General features: G+C 37.6%; 2 protein-coding genes across 3 annotated transcripts in view; one reads left to right on the top strand and one right to left on the bottom strand.

Annotated features, from left to right (window-relative positions):
• The window catches only part of LOC121490679 (meiosis 1 associated protein), a 72,664-nt gene that overhangs the window by 19,583 nt on the left and 28,754 nt on the right, over window positions 1-24,327 (top strand). For both annotated transcript variants that reach the window (XM_041754568.1, XM_041754569.1), the window contains exons 2-3: window positions 1,309-1,494; window positions 3,201-3,369. In XM_041754568.1, the coding sequence (XP_041610502.1) occupies window positions 1,309-1,494; window positions 3,201-3,369 (355 nt within the window). The remainder of the gene's footprint in view (window positions 1-1,308; window positions 1,495-3,200; window positions 3,370-24,327) is intronic.
• Window positions 6,841-7,568, bottom strand: LOC121490684 (vesicle-associated membrane protein 3-like). The gene has a single exon (XM_041754576.1). It carries the CDS (start codon window positions 7,543-7,545, stop codon window positions 7,234-7,236), a length of 312 nt encoding a protein of 103 aa, XP_041610510.1. The 5' UTR covers window positions 7,546-7,568; the 3' UTR covers window positions 6,841-7,233.

Raw genomic sequence — 24,327 nt, 5'->3', positions numbered from 1 at the left:
ACATCTGAACATGGGGGAGGGGAGAAGCAAACCAAAAAACAGACTCTTAACTATAGGGAACAAACTGAAGGTTGCTGGAGGGTAGGTCAGTGGGGTGGTGGGTTGAAAGAGTGATGGGAATTAAGGAAGGCACTTGTGCTGAGCACTGGGTATTGTATATAAATGATAAATCACTAAATTCTAATCTTGAAACTAATATTACACTGTACATTAACTAACTGGAATTTAAGTAAAAACTTGAAATAAATGAGTAAATGAATGTATGAATGAATATATCATTCTTCAGATTCTTTTAGGGAGTACGTGAAAAATTTTTGAAGGCCTTTGGTCTCATTTTTTCTCATTTCTTTTTTGAATAGGTTTCTTATCTTCCTATCTAAATTATAAATTCTCTTTGCATAAGAATTACATTCTATTTTTTGTGTTTTTTTTCCAGAAACTCAGGGAGAGGAGCATGTTAGTAAAGTAAGCAGCTATAAAGTTGAGTGAGGCAGGGGTTGACTTAAGCAGTCTTTGTACCCTGGCAGTATTGTCACTCATGCTCATGAATTTTATGTGCATTTTGTAAATATTGCTCAGTTCTACTCTTTGTCATCCCAAATATAATTCTTCCCCACCCAACCCCCATCTGCTATTGATGCTTGGAATTCAAATAGTGTCACATATTTTCATTCCATAATTATCCAAAATGTATACATCCTCAGGAGAGGTAACATTGATCTAAGAATCAGGTTATATTAGATTACTTCCTGATAGCAACTTTTATAAAGGGAGGTGAGGTAGAACTAGGGGTTTATGTATTGGCTCCCTGAGCTGACTGCAGACTAAGTCAAGCACCTCTTCTTTACTGAAGTGATCCTGAGGAGCAGACTGGGTAAGACCTTAGTTCTGAAATGATCAACCACATAAAAATCCTCATTTCTGGGAAGTAAAGAGGTTCCCAGTGCCTAGACTGACTAAGAAATTAAAGACAATATTTAAGAATGACCCTTCTAAGCCTCCAATTTGCAGACCACCCCATAGTAAAACTCAGCAGTCACAACTGGACTTTCCTTTAGGTGAGTGATGAGCTCAAACACTTATTTCCTATTTCTGGTAACTCCATATAATCAAAGTCCTTTGGCTGCGGATTTTCTTTCCTCTGGTATAGGGAAATTTTTAGTGCAGTGCCAAGAGCATAATAGATGTGAATCAAATAGATTTTTGGGAAGGGAAGGGACCCCTGAGGAGTAATTGATAATGAAGTTAGGCTGCCAATTAATATGGAACCTCGGTCACTAAAGATCTTTGGTTCATTTTTCTCTGCAGCAAGTGAAAGGGAATTTTGCAAGGCTGCAGGCCTGCATCTCAGAACTCCGCATGTTGCAGAGAGAAGGCTGTTTCAGACCACATGGCACTTCTCTGCAGCTGGCAGTACAGGATGGGCTCCAGCAGTTCAAACAGTACAGCAGACACGTGACCACAGGTACATCTCTGAGCTATACTTCCCTGGAGGTAAGAGATACTGGCCTTAGGATTCTAAGCCCATCTCAGCCCATCTAGATGCTTCATTATTTATCATCCTTATATTGTTCTTTGTTTCATACACTTTGATGGTAATTTTCAAGGCTAGATTGCCGTCTCCCTGCAGGCAAGATATATGTTCCCTTTTTTCTATAGCCTGTGCAATTCTTAATACAGAGCTAGACATTGAGAGGAATGCTAAAAATGTGGGCTGAAATGAATTATAATGAAAAACTGAAATCAAAATAAAATCTGAATATGCCATCTGCTTCTGGATTTTTGGAACTTGTAAAGCAGTTAAACAGCAGTTAAACCGCCTGGATTAGTGTCTATATTTATATTTCCTGGGCACCATTAAGAATTTACAATTGTTCTTAATCAAATTGAGTAACTCTTCTTGGACTTAGCAAATGTGCAAATTTAAAGATTGCTATCTGGTACAGACTAAGACAATCTTTAAAAATACAAGTAATCATGCCTGGGGGGTACCCCAGGTGGCTCAGCGGTTTAGTGCCACCTTCAGCGGGATCAAGACCCACATGGGGCTCCCTGCATGGAGCCTGCTTCTCCCTCTGCCTGTGTCTCTGCCTCTCTTTGTGTATCTCTAGTGAATAAATAAATAAAATCTTTAGAAAAAAAAAAAAAAAGGTCATGCCTGGGTACTTCACTAGGTGCATGAGTGACTGTGAGTTAAAACACATTCAGTCTCTGGAAACCTCAGGCATCAAACAGATGCATTTTAAAAAATAATTGTGCTTTTATCTGTGTCCTTCTTTATTAATCAAAAATATCCAAGGACAGGGGTGCTTGGGTGGCTCAGTGGGTTAAGCATCTGATTTTTTATTTCAGCTCGGGTCATGATCTCAGGATTATAAAATTGAGCCCTGGGTTGGGTGTCACACTGGTGGTAGAGCCTGCTTAAGATTCTCTCTTTCTCCCTCTGCACCCGCCACCCCACCATAAACACATGCACATGCACACACACACACACACACACACTCTCTCTCTTTCTTAAAAAAAAAAAAAAAAAAAAAAAGCCAAGCACCAAAAAGAAATGTCCAAGTACATAAGAGAATTGCATAAATTTAATATTTGCCTTCCAGATTTTCAAATTTGAGACAAAACTGTTAATGAAAACATATAATGTATTGATTCAGGTGAAATAAAATATTCAGATTATACACAAACACCTTAATATTCTTTTAGGTTAGATATATTGGTCAAGGGGGAATACATTTTAGAGTTAAGAGAGCCAAAGAAACAGCTCACTTGTATACAGGTTGAATAAGGAGAGAAAGAAGCATAGAGGCTCTTTGATATTTAGTACACACTTAGTGGAATTTAAAGATTTTATTTCCTTTGTCACCTTGTAAAATAAAAGCATTCTGAGCATGAGAGATGCTACCAGTGCTTCAAACAATCTTAAAAAACTAAAACACAGGGATGACTTCTCATTGGTCACTTTCTGGGGTAGGCCTCACCTGTTTGGAAGGGTCCTGTGATGATTTGTCCCATCAGACCTCTCCCACCAGAATCTGTCAAATGAAATTTGGTTGTAAGTTACCGTGATGTCTTCTTTTTTGCCTTAAAGACAGAAGTCACTGCCACAGACTTCTGCTATATCTATCCTCCAAACGTAAACTGTTATGTTTTTCACTCTGTACATTTCACACATTGATTCTTGGGTTTATTTCCAGATTACTGTTCTGACTTCTCAGCCTGGAAAAAAGGTGGTGAGACAATTGGAGGAAGGACTGAAAGATACAGACCTAGTCAGGGTCAGGAGACTTCAGGTGGTTGAGATCACAAAGGGAGTCCTAGAGTATATGGACTCAGGATCCCCTGTTGAAGAGCCTGGCAGCGACGGTAAGAATTAAAGGAAGCGATAAAAAGAATTCTCATGACTAGTCAGAAAGTCTATTTTCCATGGTCTTTTTTGTTCTTCAATCAAATGAAACCAACAGATTTCACAACAGTTCAGACAGGTGTTTCTAGGTGTATATATAGGCCTAACATATATTAAGTATATATTTACTATTTTAATGGTATCATGATATACATAATATTCTATAACCTTTGTGTGTTGGACAGCTGTGTTAATATCTATAGATCAGTCTTATTTTTGGCTACATGATTTTTTTTTTCTGTGTAGTTGAACCATAGTTTGTTTAATCATTTATTAATGAACAATTTGGTGTATTACACTTTGCTATTATAACCAATGCTGAATAAATAGACATATGTAGGGCTGGCTTCATGGACTTATGACCAGTACAGTCACATGGGGCCCTGCATTCAGAAACACCCTATGCTTGGGATCTAATGCTCTTTGGTTTCTCTCTTGAGATTCTTAATAATTTTATCTTTGAATTTATGTTTTATAAGTGAAGTGTGATGGAACAATAGAGTGTGTGCCAGGGGATTAGAGTCTCAACTCACACATGCTCTGCCTCTAGCATCCTTCCCACCTCCCCATAACGTTGCCAGCCTCCCAGCTATGGTGTCCCCAACCCTACCCCAACCCAGCAACCACTGGTGCCCAGGTCTCTGCCAATAAATCCTACATAAATCACTAAAAATTCTAAATTTCCTAGAACAAAAAAAAAATAAAAATAAAATAATAAATTTCCTAGAACAGAAAATATCCAAACTGAGTCTTAAGGGACATGTAGAAATTAGTCATCTAGAGGAAGAAGAAAAGGACACTCAAAAGGCATGAGAAAGCAAAATAATCAACTTTCAAGGAAGTGCCCATAGTTCCCTATGACTAGAGCCAGTCAGGCAAAAGCAGGGAGTAAGTCTGTAAGGGTAGGCAAAGATTAGATCAAGAAAGACCATATATGCCATTCTAAGACATTTAGATTTCATTCTAAGGCAATGGAGATTTATGAAAAGATTTTGATCAGAAGTCAAGGAGAAATGCCCAAATTTTGGAGTTTAAGAAACTTTTAACCAGTTTTAATTTATCCAACACTCAAGTGTTATTCACCCTTCAGCAGCCCTTTCCGGATGTATTGGCCTCCTCCAAGGTTGTGCACATGGGAAGAGCCACTCTTCTGATACCATTATCTCTTCCTGGTCACATTTGAATAACCTGCTAATTAGGTCGAAGAGTTGAAAGCTAAGGGTGTGTTTCCCCTCAAATCCTGACACATGTGGATCTTTCTAGCATCATGAGGCTACTGATATTGTTCTGGTCCAGGAGGGAGGGTAACCAGCCTTAGTTGTGTGTTTATGATCTCTCACCCACTTGGCACACTCTGCTTTTCTCAAGCCAGTCTCCTCACTGAATGTCTTTCTTTCTCTCTCCATCTTCACGTATGGAATTCACTGAATTCCCTCTTCTTTCCTCTGTATTCCTTCCCTTATCCTCTTCCAGCCAAATCCTCCCCATCCCTTAAGGTCTAATTCATGTTCATAATTACTGTATTGATTTTCCTCTCCTTAGAACAATGATATCACCTGTGGTCTATACCAAACAATTTAGCACTTCATTACATGCCGTGGAAAATTGTTCACCATTGCTTTATTGTGTGATAATTTTGTCTTCTCATCTAATCTGTAAACTACTTGATATCTTTTCTCTCTGCATTAAATTCTACATGCCTTGGGATTAGGAATTTGTCTTACTCATTTCTGTGTCTCAGTATGTAGCATATCTAGATTATAGGAGATATTTGTTGAATGAATTGATGACAGTGATACCTGTGGAGGCAGTTGTTGGTCTTCCCAGCATCTCCTGAATCCCCATTCCCTAGTAACACCCCTATATTCCTGGTCACAGAGTGGGCCATGACCCAGTGAGGCCATCATAGTTCCTCAGGCCTCCAGAGTCCTCCCAAGTAGGTTTTCAAACGGAATCTCTGAGAGAGAAGCTCTTTTTCTTTCTCTTTGGCCATGGGTAGATCAGGCATGGACTATGTCCTTTTCTCCCTTCAGTGACTATATCCACTAAGAACTTAATGTATCTCTAGTAGCACAGAGCTCAGAGTACTCTGAGGCCACCTGATGCCTTTATTTAGAATAGTTAGTGGCTAGAGCTGTATAGAAGAGCTTTTACATTCAGGAAGGCAGCTTTCTACCTTGTGTCACTGCTAATGACTCTTCCAGTAACTTTCTATTTCCTTATAAATAATACATCATCCCATATATTGCTTGTGATTCCTCTTTGTGGGTTAAGTAAATGTATGGCTCATAGCTTGAAATCTTCCCAGTTTGCCTGTACTTTCCTCATAATTATTTTATTCCATGATGTTTGCCTCATCTTGGTGTCTTTATGAAGAGATTAGTAAAAGCAACTTCTCTCATTCTCAAAAAGATGAGTGCTCCAGAATCAGGTTGTCTGAGTCTAAACCCCACTTCTATTACTTACTAGCCGTGCAACTTTGGGCAAGGTACTTATTCTGGTCTAAGCCTTAATTCCTGCCCTATGCAGTAGTTGTGGGGATTAAATGAGATTGTGTGTGTTAATTAGTACGTAATAAATGTTTAGTAAAAGTCGGCTAATCATGGGGAACCTGAGTGGCTCAGTCAGTTACCTGTCTGCCTTTGGCTCAGGTTATGATCCTGGAGTCCTGGGATTGAGCCCCAGGTTGGGCTAGAGGGGAGTCTGCTTCTCCCTCTCTCTCTGCCTGTCTCCTGGCTTGTTTCTCTCTCTCTCTCTCTCTCTCTCTCCCCCTCTCTCTCTCTCAAATAAATAAAATATTTTTTAAGTCAGCTAATCCTGTTAATATTTCTGAAAATTTTTGTATATGGGTGGCCTAATATTGATGAGATTTGTTTTTTAATGGCCAGGTCCCAAGTGGACTCTAAGTTACCTGAGGCTGTCTAATGAATCTTTGTATCACTCACATATATCATTCAGCATGACACATAGTAGATTTTCAATAAATGTTTCTTGAAAAAATAACTGAATGTTTGGGAAAAACCAAATTATTTGGGAGAGGTAATGGTCACCTTGTCTTACATCAACTCAGATAGTTAGGTTCATATGTCAGGCACTCATAGCTTCCCTTTGTAGCCCAAGAATACCATTAATTAATTCAAGCACTTCTTAGTCTATCTATAATTTTAACTCTGGTAACTATGATCATCAATTAAATAAAGAGTTTTTGCTTCTAGGCCAGTTACAGGGAAATGTTGATGCAGATTATTTTTTTTTAAGAGCAAAAACTCTTTATCTGCATCTTATTTTAAATACAGCGCAGGAGTCAGTAGTGCTTATAAACAGTAGAGAGTTCTCTTCTATGGAATCAGAAAAATAGCAAAATAAGGCACAATCTGTTATTGTTACAGATTTGTGTTAGGCAGTAGTGTTCTTTCTGGAAGGCACAAACTGGAAATCTGATTACCTAAATTTAAGAATGTGGTTCTGAAGATGTCCTATGACAGGGATAGCTAACTTGGAACAAATTCCCTTAACTGGAATTAATGGCAATTAATGAGACAACATCACTTCTAGGTTAACAACACTCGGGAACTTAAGAGATCCTCATCACCAGCCACACAGCAGTCTCAGAAGGCACTGGGCTGGGTATGGGCTGGGCAGCTGCACTTCAAGTTTGGAGTGCTTACAAAAACAAAGGCACGTTTCCTAGAAATTGAACTTTACAGTAACAAACAGAAAATAATCAGTTTAGATAGAACAGTAGGCGAGCTCGAGAATATAGCAGGTTCTAAGTCAAATGTCTTGAAGAGATTTCTTGAACAGGCTGGGGCCACACTGGTTGTTCATGGGGAAACATTCCACACAATGATGATGATGATGATGACCACGATGACAATCCCTATCACCCACATCTTGCAATTCTTCCACCAATATTTTCTCTTCAACTTGGCAGCACTTGTTTCAAATTGGGATGCTCCTGCCTGTAGCGCATCTGCACGATCATCTAACTCTGAGAGCTTTTGATCTCTTTCCAACACCTTATCCACATTGACTCTCATGATGTCCACCACCTCATCTACTTGATTTTGTGTCTGCTGAAGTCTTCGGTTGCTGCCAGAGGCAGCACTTGACCCTAGAGTTGCACGTGCAGACATTTTGGCGGCGGTGGGCGACGGTCAGCCGAGCGGCGCAGCGGGACCGAAGGCCGGGCGATGCAGATTATTTTTAAAAAGTAACTATGAGAGAATGTCCTTCAATCAGTCTAAATTCTGCCTCCTTTAGTGCAGTCCTGTGCAGTGAGAAATAATTATAAAGATGATGAGAGACTGCAAGATCCAGAATCATCAAAATAAAAACAAACTTAGAAATGAAGAAGGTAGACTCACATTTTAGGAAGTTTTTTAACAAAATCTAAAATGAAAAGATTATGAGTTCTAAGACTCCACCCCAAGATTGCTAGAACTCATACAGCAATTCGGCAGTGTGGCAGGATACAAAATCAATGCCCAGAAATCAGTGGCATTTCTATATACTAACAATGAGACTGAAGAAAGATAAATTAAAGAGTCAATCCCATTTACAATTGCACCCAAAAGCATAAGATACCTAGGAATAAACCTAACCAAAGAGGTAAAGGCTCTATACTCTAAAAACTATAGAACACTTCTGAAAGAAATTGAGGAAGACACAAAGAGATTGGAAAAGTATTCCATGCTCGTGGATTGGAAGAATTAATACTGTGAAAATGTCCATGCTACCCAGGGCAATTTACACATTTAATGCAATCCCTATCAAAATACCATGGACTTTCTTCAGAGAGTTGGAACAAATCATCTTAAGATTTGTGTGGAATCAGAAAAGACCCCGAATAGCCAGGGGAATATTAAAAAAGAAAACCATAGCTGGGGGCATCACAATGCCAGATTTCAGGTTGGAATACAAAGCTGTGGTCATCAAGACAGTGGTACTGGAACAAAAACAGACACATAGATCCGTGGAACAGAATCGAGAATCCAGAAGTGGACCCTCAACTTTATGGTCAACTAATATTCAACAAAGCAGGAAAGACTATCCACTGGAAAAAAGACAGTCTCTTCAATAAATGGTGCTGGGAAAATTGGACATCCACATGCAGAAGAATGAAACTGGACCATTCTCTTACACCATACACAAAGATGAACTCAAAATGGATGAAAGATCTAAATGTGAGATAAGATTCCATCAAAATCCTAGAGGAGAACACAGGCAACACCCTTTTTGAACTTGGCCACAGCAACTTCTTGCAAGATACATCCATGAAGGCAAAAGAAATAAAATGACAAATTAACTTTAAATCACATTCATATCAGTTAAGTTTTTCTATAAATATTCAGACTGTATTGCCTATTATATATTTTCTTTTTTTTCTAAAGATATTATTTATTTATTCATGAAAGACACACAGAGAGAGAGAGGCAGAGGGAGAAGCAGGCTGCATGCAAGGAGCCCGATGCGGAACTCGATCCCAGGACTAGATCCGGGGACTCCAGGCCCACTCCCTGAGCCAAAGGCGGCACTAAACCACTGAGCCACCCAGGGATCCCCTGTATTTTCTTTCAACTGCATAAATGGTACTTCCTTTCATATGTTCCTGCTTGTTCTAACTGGTGCGTTTTTCTTTATTTTAAAATTTAGCTGAAAGATCCAGTCTAGCTCTCTTTGTAGTAGCTTTTGTCTGGTCATTTTAACTTCTTTTTTTATTATAAGTTGTACAAATTGAAACTTTGCAGAAGTATAATATAGACAGTTCAAAATGACCCAAAATTCTGCCCTCCAGAGATAACCACCATCAGCAGCTAGGGCACTTTCTGCTGAATCATTTTCCTTAACTATACATGGACATGGACACACATGTAACATTATTATTGTTATCAGTACTTTCACAAAAATGTAACTATAAAGTACTCACTGTTATGTCTGCATTTTTTATTTTTTCATTTAGCTAATTATCCTACTTAGCATATTCACACATAGAGATCTAATCTACTCCTTTTAACAGCTGTGAGGCATTTTACTGTATAAATTCATCACTATTCAACTGTCCAGTTGGATTTTTACATTTTATTGAAGAACTATGTGACCTTGAACAGCTTATTTAAACTTTTTATTCCATTGTTTTTTCATTTACAAAATAGGAGTAATAAGAGGGTCATAGGGTTTTTATGAGCATTAAATACACCTTGCATGTAAAGCGCTTAGAACAGTGCCTAGCACGTGTGAGCAGTAAATAAATGTTACCTGTTGATAGTGATAGTAATAGAACCGTTTTATATATACCTTTTTACTGAGAACATTTCAAGTTCTAATAATTTTGTTATTGAAAAAGAAGATACGACCATAAAATAATTTTTTAATTTAAAACCATTCATGATCTTACCACCCAATTATACTGAGTTTTGCACATTGTTTCTCATTGTTTTGCACATTATGTTTAGGTTACATAGTTATAATTCATATATGTGGTATTTTGTTTTCATGTAACATAATATTATAAAACTTTTCCCACAGTTTTTGTAGCCTTACTTTTCCATTATTTATCCATTTTGTTCCTCTTTTGCTCTTAAAAGAGGACTAGGAAGTTAGTCTATGAAATAGAGATATGAGGAGGTATAACTCCCACAGAGGAAGCTGGGAGCCTTCTTTACCTTTATATGCCCTCTTACATATATTATGCCAACTCTGCTCATTAGAGCAGATCACTAATGCTGAATCTTGATCATAAATTTAGGGTCTAAGCGAGTCTGCCAATTCTACCAGCCAAAGTTAACCCCATAAAAGAGCCATTGATGGAGGGAATAATGCTAATAATGCTGTTGGCTTTACTCATTTGTAAGTAAGTTTTGAGCCTCAAGGAAAAGATACATGAAATAAAAGACAGTCTCTTAATCTAACTTTTGTTTATGGATCATAATAGCAACATTTATTAGACACTGTCCAAATACTTTCTTTCTGTTCTAGTTTCCACAGGGGCGCCTGGGTGGCTCAGTAGGTTAAGCATCTGACTCAATATCAATCAGCTCAGATCATGATCTCAGGTTTGTGAGATCAAGCCTGGGCTCAAGCACTGGACCTCAAGAAAACCTGCTTGAGATTTTCTCTCTCCCTTCTGCCTCTCCCCCTTATCTAAAATAAACAAATAAATAAATAGATTTTTAAAAAATAAGTGGTTTTCACATATTACCTTATTAATCCTCATGTATCTAGATGAAGAAACTAAGGCATAGTTCTTTATCCAAATTAACTTTCCCAAGGTTTCTCAGGGATAGAACAAGGATTCAAGTCTAATCAGTTTGATTCTAGATTTCACATACTGAAATGCCCATTCTCTTTACTGCCTTTGTTGAAAAGGGCAATAGAAATAATCCACAATTCAAACATTGGTTCTTTGAAAAAAACTGATAAATGGAGAATCCTCTGGTGAAACTACTGAAGGAAAAAGACACAAGAAACTATGTTAGGGTTGGGAAAAGGGACCATAACTGCAGATAGAACTATGAATTCAAACCTTTAGAAAAAATTAACACATTCCTTAAAAGATATCAAATTTGACTCAAATAAAAAATCTAAATATTTCCCATAATGTACCAATCTTAGGTGGCTTTTCAGCTGAGTTCTATCAAGCCTCCAAGGAAGAAATCAGTCCAATCTTATACAAACTCTTCCAGAAGTGGAAGGAAGGAAGGAAGGAAGGAAGGAAGGAAGGAAGGAAGGAAGGAAGGAAAAAACAAATGAATACTCCCCTCTAGAGTCTCAAAAGACACCATAGGAAAGTGATAAGACCAATCATAACTATATATCTAATTCAAATGACCAATAAAGAGCTGGTATCCAGAATAAACAACTTCTTTAAAAAATCCAATTTTGAAACGAGCAAAAGATCTGAATGGTTATTTAACAGAAGAGGAAATTTAGTGACAAATTAATATAAGAAAATTTATCACCCTCATTAGTAAGCAGGGAAATACAAATTGAAATAATGATATACCATTTTATGCCCACTAGTTAGCAAAAAATTAAGATGTCTCACTGTAGTGTTGATAATAGCAGAGCATTAGAAACTCTTATACACTGATAGCATGTAAATTGATACACAACTTGTCATTTTGTTGTAAAGTAACATTCAAAAAAAAAAAAAAGTAACATTCACAATATCCTATAATCCAGCAATTCCATTCTTAGGAGAATATCCCTGGAAAAACTTCTACAAATACGTACCTAGAAACACATTTTGAATGTGAATATTGACATTATTCAAAAAGCCAAAAAATTAGAAACCACTTAAATGTCCATTAAATGAAGCATGAATAAATAAGGTATATTCACAAAGTGGAATGTCATACAGCTGTGAAAATGAATGAACCACAGCTACATACAATGTGGATGAATCTTCTCAATATTGAGAAAAAAGCAGATAACCAAAGATATAAAATACACCTCTTTATAAAGTTCAATCAAAATTAATAAGACATTTGTTTAAAATAATAAAACTACTTTTATGGGGCACCTGGGTGGCGTGGTGGTTGAACGTCTGCCCTTGGCTTGGGTCATGGTCCTGGGGTCCTGGGATGAAGTTCCGTATCAGACTCCTGCAGTTAACCAGCTTCTCCCTCTGCCCATGTCTCTGCCTCTCTCTGTGTGTCTCTTATGAATAAATGAATAAAATCTTTAAAAAATAAAATAATAAAACTACTTTTAAAAGGAAAAGAATGATAAAAAAAATTCAGTGTGGCAGGGTTTCCCTGGAGATTAGGAAAAAGCATACAAATATCTTAGTAGTATTGTTAATGTTCTACATCTTAAGTTGAATAAAAGATTCATAAGTGTTTCTTTTGCTGTTATGCTTGTAGCTTACATATATATGTTTACATGTGTTTGCATATAATAAAACTTTTATAATAGCTTTCTAAAGAATGGCTAAGTAATAAATATGCCAAAATTAAAATAGCTGGTATGATCAATGCACTTTGGCATCCAGAGGGCATCTGTCCAGATTGACAGCAGTGCACTCCTTGAGTATATAAGTCTTTCAGCCAATTACAAATCAACCTAATGATGCTGTCAGCCAGCCTGCACTTCTCAACCTTGTACACAAGGATATCAGGTTCCCTTTCTAAGTGCTCACAAACCATCTGCTTTATTTCCTCTAGACTTTCTAGGGATCAATGTCAGCTCTTTTGGAAAGGTATTTTATCTATATGTGTTCTCAGGAAACACCAAATGTTAACAACCCAAACATAGAAGGTACAGATTCATTGCTTCCTAAAGGAGTCCAGGAAAAAAGTAAAAACAAAAACAAAAAACCTGTCTAATGCTTCATGCTTTACTGCACTTGTCAAATTCCACATATTGATTGTTTTCTCTTTACAGTGTCTTGGAAAATAGACCAGAAAACACAGCTGTTCGTTGAGTTTATCTTTGATAACCACATTAAAGTCATTTCCCTGTGGTGTTAAGACTGAATTAGAACCACTGTTGTATTTATTACCTAAAGAGTTTCAACACAGAGAGACATCTGCTTATTTCATTAATAGAAGCCATGGTCTCAGAAAATGTTCGTTCTTCCTTATTCTAAACTGAATTAAAGAATTTTTTCAGCTCTCAACAGAAAATCTAAAGTTATTTGAAAATTGAGATTTTAAAAAATTTCCTCACCAACACTACAAAGGAATAATTTACATGCTGTACATTGCACCCATTCAAAGTATAAATTCAATGAGTTTTGACAGTTGTATATGCCCACAAATCACCACCACAATCAAAATACAGAACATTTCTATCATCTCTAAAAGATTTCCTTTGCCCGTTTACACTCCTTCCCTCCCTCATTCCCTAGCATATGCCACTGATGTGCCTTTTGATTAATTTGCATTTTATATAAATGGAATCATACAGTACATACTTCTTTTGTGTCTGACTTGCTTCTTTTAGATTTTGAGATTAAACCATGTTGTTTACAAGAGTAGTTTCTTATTATTGCTGATTGGTAATATATTGTATGAATATGCCACATTTTGTTTAACCATTCTCCTGTTAATGGATGTTTCCATTGTTTCCAGTTTTTGACTCTTGTGATGAAAACTGCTGCAAATATCCATAAACAAATTTTTGTATGACATGGTTTTTATTTTTCTTCGGTCTTACTGTGTTTATGGTTCATCTTTTTTCATCCGTTTGTTTCAAACTATTTGTGTCTTTATACTAAAGTGTATCTCTTATGACAGCATGTAATTGGGTCTTGCTTTTTATCCATTCTGCTAATCTCTGCCTTTTATTTGGAGTATATAGTCCATTAAAATTTACCATAAATATTGATATGGTTGGATTTAGGTATATCATTTTATTTTTTGTCTTCTCTGGTTTTTGTTTACCTTTTCCCTGCTTTCCCATTTTTTTAGATTATTGAATATTTTTAGAATTCTGTTTTAATTTATATTTTGTCATTTAGCTGTATTTCCTTGCATTACTTCCTAGTGGCTTCTCTAGAGATTGTTACAGGTCCTTAATTTTTCACAGTCTACTCAGAGTCAGTATAGTACCACTTCATGTAAAACATAGAAGCCTCAAGATTACAAAATTTTAAGGCACCTAGCTGGCTTAATCAGTGGAACATAAGACTCTTGATTTTAGGATTGTGAGTTTGAGCCCTATGTTGGATGTAGAGGTCACTTAAAACAATAAAATAAGGGCACCTGGATGGTTCAGTAAGTTAAACATGTGCCTTTGGCTCGGGTCATGATCCCGGGGCTCTGGGATCGAGTCCTGCATTGGGCTCCCTGCCTAGCTGGGAATCAGCTTCTCCCTCTACCCTCCTCCCTGCTTGTGATCTCTCTCTCATGCCCATGCTCTCTCTCTCAAATAAATAAATAAAATATTTTTTAAAAATTAAAATAAAACAAGATTATAATATTTTACATAAAATGTAGAAACCTTGTAGAGATTAAAATATATTTTTAAACTTTTCTGCAACCTGCTTAGAATATAGTACCACTTCATGTAAAATATAGAACTTTGCAGCCATGTAGGTCCATTTATCCCCTTCATACACACACACACACACACACACACACACACACACACTGTCTTTTATGTTGAGTTTCCATGTGTATTACATCTACAGCATAAATTACACATGACAGTATTATAAATTTTGCTTTAAACAATCATGTGTATTTTAAAGAAACTAAGAGAAAAATAGTCTTTTCATTTCCAGTGCTCTTCATTCATTCCTGAAGATCCAAGTTTCCTTTGGATATTATGTCCTTCAGCTCAAAGAATTTTTGTATTTCTTGTAGCTAGTTCTGATGGTGACAAATTCTCTTGTTATTTATCTGAAAATGCATATGTCACCTTCATTCTTGAAGAGTGTGTTTCTTATATATAAAATTTTAGGTTGACAGAATTTTTTTTTCTTTCAGCATGGTAAAAATGTTTTTCCACTATCTTTTGCACTTCCATGGTTTCTGGTTAAAAATCACAGTTCTTGAATCATTTTCTCCCGTATATAAAGGATCATTTGGCAACTTTTATGAATTTTGCTTTTATGTTTGTTTTTCAGCAGCTTTACAATGATGTGACTAGGCACAGATTTCTTACTTAGGTTTCACTGAGCTTCTTGGATTTATAACCATTCTGTACCCAATTTCAATGTGTGGGGCATTTTCCCACAACAAGCAATTCTCCTACACCAGCTGGATGTCCTAAAACTTAATTCTGGCACTATCCAGAGATAGCATCAGATCCACAAATTAAGGGCTCAGTCCCACAGAAAAATCTCACACATGTTCACATGCACCCAAGAACACACCAGATACCAATCACAAGTCCCTATGTCACCTATGCTTCTGACTGATCAGCTATAGATCAGAAGTTCCAATGACCATCTCCTTGGATTTGATAAATTTGTTAGAGAGGCTTACAGAACTCAGAGAAACATTTTATTTACTAGGTTACCATTTTATTATAGAAAGATAGAATTCAGGAACAGCCCAATAAAAGAAATGAATAGGACACAGTGTGTGAACAGAGGATCAGAGCTTTCGTGCCCTCTCCCAGCATGCCAATCTCCCCAAATCTTTATGTGTTCATCAACTCAGAAGCTCTCTGAACCACATCTTTTTAGGGGTTTTATGGGGAATTCATTACATAGGCTCAATTTATTAAATCATTGGCCATTAACTATTTTATCTTATTTAAATTCAATTAACATATAATGTATTATTGGTTTCAGGGGTGGAGGTCAGTGATTCATCAGTCGTATATAATAACGCAGTGCTCATTACATCACATGCCCTCCTTAATGTCCATCACCCAGTTACCCCATCTCTCAACCCCTCCCCTCTAGTGACCCTCAGTTTGTTTCCCATGATTAAGAGTCTCTTATGGTTTGTCTCCCTCTCTGATTTCATCTTGTTTTATTTTTCCTTCCCTTCCCCTATGTTCATCTGTTTTGTTTCTTAAATTACACATATGAGTAAGATCGTATGATAATTGTCTTTCTCTGATTGATTTATTTCACTTATCATAATATCCTCTAGTTCCATCCACATTATTGCAAATGGCAAGATTTCTTTTTTGATGGCTAAGTAGTATTCCATTGTACCACATCTTCTCTCTCCATTCATTTGTCGATGTACATCTGGTCTCTTTCCATAGTTTGGCTATTGTGGACATTGCTTCTATAAACATTAGGGTACCGATGCCCCTTCAGATCACTACATTTGTATCTTTGGGGTAAATACCCAGTAGTGCAATTGCTGGGTCATAGAGTAACTTTATTTTCAATATTTTTTAGGAATCTCCACGGTTTTCCAGAGTGGCTACACCAGGTTACATTTCCACCAACAGTGTAAGAGGGTTCCCCTTTCTCCACATCCCTGATGCCAACTGATATCAGGGGCATTTTTTCATGTGTCTGTTGGCCATTTGTATGTCTTCTTTAGAGAAATGTCTGTTCATGTCTTCTGCCCATTCTTGTTTGGATTATTTGTTCTTTAGAGTGTTGAGTTGGTAAGTTCTTTATAGATTTTGGAAACTAGCCCTTTATCTGACAAGACATTTGCAAATATCTTCTCCCATTCTGCTGGTTGTCTTTTGCTTTTGTTGACTGTTTCCTTTGCTGTGCAAAAGCTTTTTACTTGATGAAGTCCTAATAGTTCATTTTTGCCTGTTTCCCTTGTTTTTGGAGATGTGTTTAGCAAGAAGTTGCTGGGGCCAAGGTAGAGGTTGCTGCCTGTGTTCCCTAGGATTTTGATAGATTCCTCCTGTCTCACGTTTAGGTCTTTCATCCATTTTGAGTATTTTTTGTATGGTGTGAGAAAATGGTCCAGTTTCATTTCTTCTGCATGTGGCTGTCCAATTGCCAGTGGCAATTGATTCAACTTCTGGGTGGTTCCTTTCTCCTCCCCAGAGGCCACAGTGTAAACTGAAGGTTGATTGACTCCTCTGGCAACTGACTCTATCCTTAGGTACTTTCCAAAAGTTGCCTCATTAACATGACAAAAGATAACCTTTATTGCTCTTATCACTTAGGAAATTGGGAACCCTGGGTGGCGCAACGGTTTAGTGCCTGCCTTTGGCCCAGGGCGCGATCCCGGATACCCGCGATCGAATCCCACGTCGGGCTCCGGGTGCATGGAGCCTGCTTCTCCCTCTGCCTGTGTCTCTGCCTCTCTCTCTCTCTCTGTGTGACTATTATAAATAAATAAAAATTAAAAAAAAAAAAAAGGAAATTCCAAAGGTTTTATGAGCTCTGCCAGAAACAGGACAAAGACCAAATATTTATGTCTTCTTATAAGCCACAATATCACAACCTATAAATTTATATACTTGCTTCAATTTGGGAAATTTCCTGCCATCATCTCCTCCAATAATTTTTCCATCTCATTCCCTTCTGTCTCTTTTTCTGGGACTCCAAATTATCCTGCATGTTAAACCTTTTAAAATTGTTTTACAGTTTTCCAAGTTTCTGTGGTTGGTTTTGTTTTGTTCAAACTTTTCTCTTTCTCTTTTGTAGATTAAATTATCCCCATTGACCTATTTTTAAGTTCATTGCCTCTCATCTCTCATCTCCATTCTATTAAGCCCATGCAGTGAATTTTCTTGTTCAGATACCGTATTTTTCAGTTCTAAAATTTCCACATTATTCTTTTTTAATATTTTCTATTTCCCTGATATTTCTTTTCATTCATTATGAACCTATTTTCTACTCCTCATTGAGCATAATTATAGTTTATGTGTATAATTATATAATTATGCTGCTTTAAAATCTTTGTCTGGTAAGTCTGATACCTTTATCATCTTGGTGTTTGCATCTGTTGATTGTATTTTCTTTTGAGACTGGATCACATTTTCTGACTGTATGCCAAAAACACTTGGGTTATATTTTGTGAATGTTGTTATAGGGACTCTGGATTCTACTCTATTACCCTGAAAAGTGTTTTGGTAGACAGCTAACTTTTTAGATGCAAACTGCAACATGTCATGGCCTGCAGTAGTCAGGGGCTCAGATCTCAGTTGCATTCCTTAAGCCTAAACTATGAGCTACTTTCAATTTGTCTCATACATGACTAGTGCAAGGGTCAGCAAGGTGCCTGCATTGAGTTTTATACATATAATTTAGGGTTCTCAGTCTCCCTCCTTTCTTGAATTTCTTCCTCACTTTCTGGAGGCTGTCTTTGCCCCTGGCTCCTTCCCCTGGTAAGGCCAGTGAAAGATGAAAGCCTTTCTATTGAATCAAGTTCACACTGTTAAAACTGAGGCCACCATCAGGGGAACTCATTCTTTACTGATCACTTACTCCCATGTTTCAGTTCCTCTCTGAAATATACCTTTGTTCAGTCTCCACAGCCCTGAAGTAGCTGTATTATTTTTTTTACATATATTATCTCAAGTTTATAGATATTATTTGTAAGAAATTTAGAACCCAACCAGACTGGAAGGCCCCCTTCACTGTTGATCAACTTTTGATTCTTTCTTTTTACTTCCTTTTCTATATTATATTCACTTCAGTAAGCTCAAGTGCCTTATCATTTCTGTCTTTATGAGACTATGACTTAAAATTCTTTGATTAAATCCCAACTCTTCTTTCTTCCTCCTTTCTCCTTTTCATCCCCTAACACTTACAGATACACATATCCCTGCTTTACTTGGCAAATGATCTGTGTTACTCCCACCAACCTTGGATAATCTGGCTACTTTCCCATCTGAAATCAACCCCATGATATACCTAACCACTGGAACACTAGTTAGCACAATACAGGGACTGATTTGGGACAGAAATAGACACAAGTACAGATATAAATTTAGTATAGGATAAAGGCAGCCTCTCAAATTACAAAGGCAAAGATGGACTTGTTCCAAAAGTGGTGCTGGGGCAACTGGTTACCATCTAGAAAGTATTCCAAGTGGACCAGGGACCTAAATGTAAAGAATAATATTTTAAAGAGTAGTAAAAGAAAATGTTGGTGAATTTCTTTATAGTCTTAGTATAGGGAAAGTTCTCTACCTGTGATTCAAAATCCACATGCAGTAATTTATTTAACTACATAAAATAAAAATATAGCAAAATAAAAATATGGCATGGCAAAAGACACCATAAATAAAATCAAAAGACAACTACAAAACTATGAGAAAGTATTTGCAATTTATATCTTAGGGGCAGTGGGGATGTGAAGAGGAAGGGCTAATATCTCTAATATAAAAAGGACACTTAAAAACTTCAGGGAAGGACACCTGGATGGCTCAGTCAGTTAAAGGTCTGCCTTCGGCTCAGGTCAGGATCCCAGCGTCCTGGGATTGAGCTCTGCATCAGGCTCCCTGCTCAGTGGAGAGCCTTCTTCTTCCTCTCCTTCTGCCCCTTGCCCTCACACCCCCACCTCGTGCTCACTCTCTCTCTCTCTCTCCCTCTCTTGCTTTCTCAAGATATCTCAAATAAATAAATAAAATCTCTTAAATAAATAAATAATAATAAAAATTAAAAGGGGAGAAAAACCAAAAACCCTAAAGAAAAAATGAACAAAAGACATGAATGGATAATTCAAAAGATATTTTAATGGCCCTTAAACATATGAAAATAGGCTCAACCTCACTCATAATTAGAGAAATGAAAATTAAGACCACACCAACATACTATTTCTCACCTATTAGATTTGCAAAAGTTAAAAAGTATGAGAACACAATCTGTTGCTCAACCTCACTCATAATTAGAGAAATGAAAATTAAGACCACACCAACATACTATTTCTCACCTATTAGATTTGCAAAAGTTAAAAAGTATGAGAACACAATCTGTTGGTGAAGCTACCCATCCATCCATTGCTGGTAGAATGCACAATGACACAACGCTTTTGGAGGGATATTTGGCAATATCTAACAAAATAACATGTGCATTTATTTTTTGTTTTGTTTTTGTTTATTTATTTATTGAACGTTTATTTTTCTATTTTAGTCTTTTTTTTTTTTTTTAGTTTTTATTTAAATTCCAGGACAGTGGAATATTAGTTTCAGGTGTACAATTTAATGATTCATCACTTCCATACAACACCTGGTGCTCATCACAAGTGCCCTCCTCGATACCCATCACCTATTTAACTCATCCCTCCTCACTTCCCCTCTGTAACTATCAGTTTGTTCTCTATAGTTAAGAGTCTGTTTCTTGGTTTGCCCTCCTCTCTCTCTTTTTTTGCCCCATGCTCATTTATTTTGTTTCTTAAATTCCTCATGTGAGTGAAATCATATGGCATTTGTCTTTCTCTGATTTATTTCACTTAGCATAATACTCTCTAGCTCCATCCAATGGCAAATGGCAAGGTTTCATTCTTTTTATGGCTGAGTAATATTCCATTATATATACATAATCTTCTTTATCCATTCATCAGTTGGACACTTGAGCTGTTTCCATAGTTTGGCTATTGTGGACATTGCTGATACAAATATTGGGGTGAGTGTATCCCTTTGAATTAGTATTTTTGTATTCTTTGGTAATATTTAGTAGTGCAGTTGCTGAATCATAAAGCAGTTCTTTTTGGCTTTTTAAGGAACCTCCATACTGTTTTCCAGAATGGCTGCACCAGTTTGCGTTCCTGCCAACAGTGCACAAGGATTCCCTTTCCCCACATCCTTGCCAATACCTGTGGTTTCCTATGTTGTTGATTTTAGCCATTCTGACAGGTGTGAGGTGATCTCTCATTGTAGTTTTGATTTGCATTTTCCTGATGATCACTGATGTTGAGAATATTTTCATGTGTCTATTGACCATCTGTATGTCTTCTTTAGAAAAATGTTGATTCATAGCTTCTACTAACTTTTTAATTATTCAGTTTTGGGGCTTATGTATTTTCTCACCACTCCCACTTCTAGAAATCCAATACCTTGAAGGTATACCTCCAGCAATACAAAAATGCATACACATATACAGGATCACAAAGATGTCATATGGTCTGTCTAGACATATTTTAGGACTTTCTTGGTTTTTTTCCCTGGGTTTCCATGTCATTTTAAAACTTTTCTTTTGGGCAGCCTGGGTGGTTCAGCGGTTTAGTGCTGCCTTTGGCCTGGGACATGATCCCGGAGACCCAGGACTGAGTCCTGCATCGGGTTCCCTGCTTGGGGCCTGCTTCTCCCTCTGCCTGTCTCTGCCTCTCTTTGTCTCTCTCTTTCATGAATAAATAAATAAAAATAAAATATTTTTAAAAATAAAAATAAAACTTTTCTTTCTTTTACCTAGCTCCCCAGATACTCTTTCTTGTTTCCTCCTACTTTTGTTTTCACCTCAGAATAAATCTTTACCTTAGCTCCCTTAGGCATTACAGAGGCAAGGCTCTTTGGGCTAGTTCTTGGAGCCATACCAATAGATGTAATGCCTTCCTAGCCCCACTTCCTCTTCATTCAAACCTCCTAAACCATTTCCATGTTCTCCCTCACTGCAGTGCCTATGAAAACACTTTATCCCAGTCAGCTTTTCAGATTTGCATTGCAATTTACATTACATGCTTTTTTGTTTATAGAATATGTAAATATGTTTGTGCAGAAGAGGACTCTTTAAAAACTTCTAAGTCTAGTGTTTTCCAAGTCAAACTATGCTTTAGACTTTGGTATATCTCAGTTAGTAGCGACCAACCTCTTTTGCATGTGAGTTGCATTTTTTTCCAGTAAAATTAAAATAGAGCTATTAAGGCCATAGATAAAATATGTTTTCTTACAAGTTGGGTCCTATACTTTCCTGAAGAAAAAAATGTCACACACACACACACACACACACACACACGAAAAATAAAAAGAAATGGCACTGAATTTTCATAACTAAAACGTTTACATGTAGAGGCAGCTTTCTAATCTTTCATCCCTTATAGTTGCATGATGCTTTAAAGGCTACAGAGTGCTTTCAGGTGTCATCAATTTTATACTCAAATGAGCCCTATGCCTAGGTATTACTACCATTCCCACTTTATAGATGGGGAAATTGAACTTAGAGTGATGAAGAGATTAGTCTAATTCACAAAGTGAGCAGCAGGCTGGCCAGAATTCGTTTATTCGGTGCAGTGCAGCATTTACTGAGCTCCTGTTGTATGCCAGACACTGCGCTAGTGCTGGGCGTACAGAGCTGGATAAGGTGCTACATCTGGTGCCCTTAGGCATACACACACCCTTCACTAACCAAGACTCTCCTTTCCCGCATCTCTGGGATCCCTTCTCAGGTAGGGCTGGGCAAAGCAGGGCAAGTTATGCAACTCAAAACAGGATTGGGGGGCAGCCCGGGTGGCTCAGTGGTTTAGCACCGCCTTCAACCCAGGGCCTGATCCTGGAGACCCAGGATCGAGTCCCACATCGGGCTTCCTGCATGGAGCCTACTTCTCCCTCTGGCTCTCTCTCTCTCTCTCTCTCTCTCTCTGTATGTGTGTCTCTATGAATAAATAATAAATAAAATCTTAAAAAAAAAAACAGGATTGGCTAGCAGGGAATACTGTCAGCTCCTTGTCACTCAGGGTTGTTCCCATGGCTCCAGAAGTGTAGGGATGCAATGCAGCTTCTCCCCATGGAGCAGTCTCTACCAGTAATCACAGACTTCTGCTCCTTTAGAAATGCATAGGCTTACGAAAAAGAGATTCTAAAATCTCCCAAAGTAATTGCTTTGCAAACATTTTCTTTTAATTCATCTGCTTACTTTGAAATTAGGGTGGTATCTGTGTCAGAACTGGGGGAGGGAGCATAGTTCGTGAGTTTGTCACTAACAATGTAAAGCCTTCATTATAAATCATTTTACAGTGATTTTATTCTTTATTTAACAGTTGAGCCTTTTTTTTAGCCCACCTCAAGCTCTATCAGCTTGACCATCTACCATAGAACTCCCTGGTAGCCAGCTAGGGGTGGGAAAGAGGCATGTCTTCTCCATGCTGAGAGGTCTTCCTTTCGTCTTCTTCTACCATCACTCACTACCACCACAGAACGGAAAACATGTGGGGGATGGCTGAGTAGAGACATGTGGGCATTCCATGCAAGCTAATAATTTTGTACCTTAAAATAAATATTTTTAAAATATTCATTTAACAATTGTTTAGGATCCAAAAGCTGCAAAGAGAAAGGAATGCTAGCACTGTTCTGCCCCAGCCTTTCTCACTTCCTAAGCAAAACCTATGCCTTGCAATAATGAAACCCATCCTTCTTAGAAGCAGCTGTAGTCACTACCTGTTGTTACCTGAGCATGCTCCTTTGAGGTTCTCATCCTTCACCCTGTCAGCCAGTCCTTACTTTCTCTCTTATTCTTTTTTGCCCTTCTTATTATTCCTCTAGTAGCAGGGATAGCAAGACCCACTCCTTCACTTTCATGATTCGCTCCTTCACTTATTTCTTTTTAAAAAATTTTTTAAGATTTTATTTGTTTATTCATGAGAGAGAGAGAGAGAGAGAGAGAGGGAGGGAGGGAGAGGGAGAAGCAGGCTCCATGCAAGGAGCCCAATGTGGAACTCAATCCTGGTCTCCAGGGTCACCCCCTGAGCCAAAGACAGATACCGAAATCCTGAGCTACCCAGGCATCCCACTCCTTCACTTATTTCAATTATCACCTTCTTAGAGAACACTTACTTGACCCCTAAACTAAAAATTCTCTCTTCCTCTCTCTCTCTCTGTCTCACATACACACACACCATACCCTTATCATGCTTTATTTTTCTTAATAGTCATATGTATTTTTTTTCTGTTTTGATTGTTTGTATATTGTGTGTTTATTGTTTGTTCTCACACTAGAATGTAAGCCACAAAGCAGAGAATTTGTCTTCTTCATTGTTGACAAAATCAGTGCCTGGGTCATACATAGAAGGCACTAAATAAATAATTATTTGAATGACAAATAAAATGAATGAAAGGATGAATGAATGAATGAATGAATGAATGAATGAATGACATCACTACTCTTCCTGAGAAGAGTTCTGGGAAATAAAGTCTCTCTATTCTCATTACAGTTCTAGTGATGTTTTGCCTCTCTTGAAGATTAGAACCCTAGGAAGATGGTCACAACTTGGTCAGTCTTGCACTCACTTCTCTAAGAGAGTCTACACCACCATAATCATCACTGCCCTGCTACCTCCTTTCAAGGCTCTTCTCCTTTTTCCTAGGGTTCAAGCCTTAGTGAGGCACATGAGCTCAGAAAGACAAGCCAGGCTGCAGGCTGCCCCCAACATTGTGAGCTGTTGGGGATTATCCTCAAGTCATCACTGATTTGAAGACAGTAGTTAGATGACTGCACAGTTGTTCCTGAGCAAACTTTGTCCACTCTGATTACTTATCCTAGTTATTAACATCCTGTACTCCTGTATTCAGAAGCTGGACAACATTGATTGCAAACTGGCCCAGGGAGACTAAGATAATTAGCCTCCCTGGGCTAATTATAATTGTGATTCCGTAGT

This window comes from Vulpes lagopus, chromosome 5, assembly GCF_018345385.1.
Source record: "Vulpes lagopus strain Blue_001 chromosome 5, ASM1834538v1, whole genome shotgun sequence".
Taxonomy (NCBI): Eukaryota; Metazoa; Chordata; class Mammalia; order Carnivora; family Canidae; genus Vulpes; species Vulpes lagopus.
The sequence above is the reverse complement of the archived record's forward strand: the minus strand, read 5'-3'. Positions and strand labels throughout refer to the sequence as shown.

Coding starts and splice junctions, on each gene's coding strand:
- LOC121490684 (XM_041754576.1), bottom strand. CDS start 7,545: ATGTCTGCACGTGCAACTCTAGGGTCAAGTGCTGCCTCTGGCAGCAAC.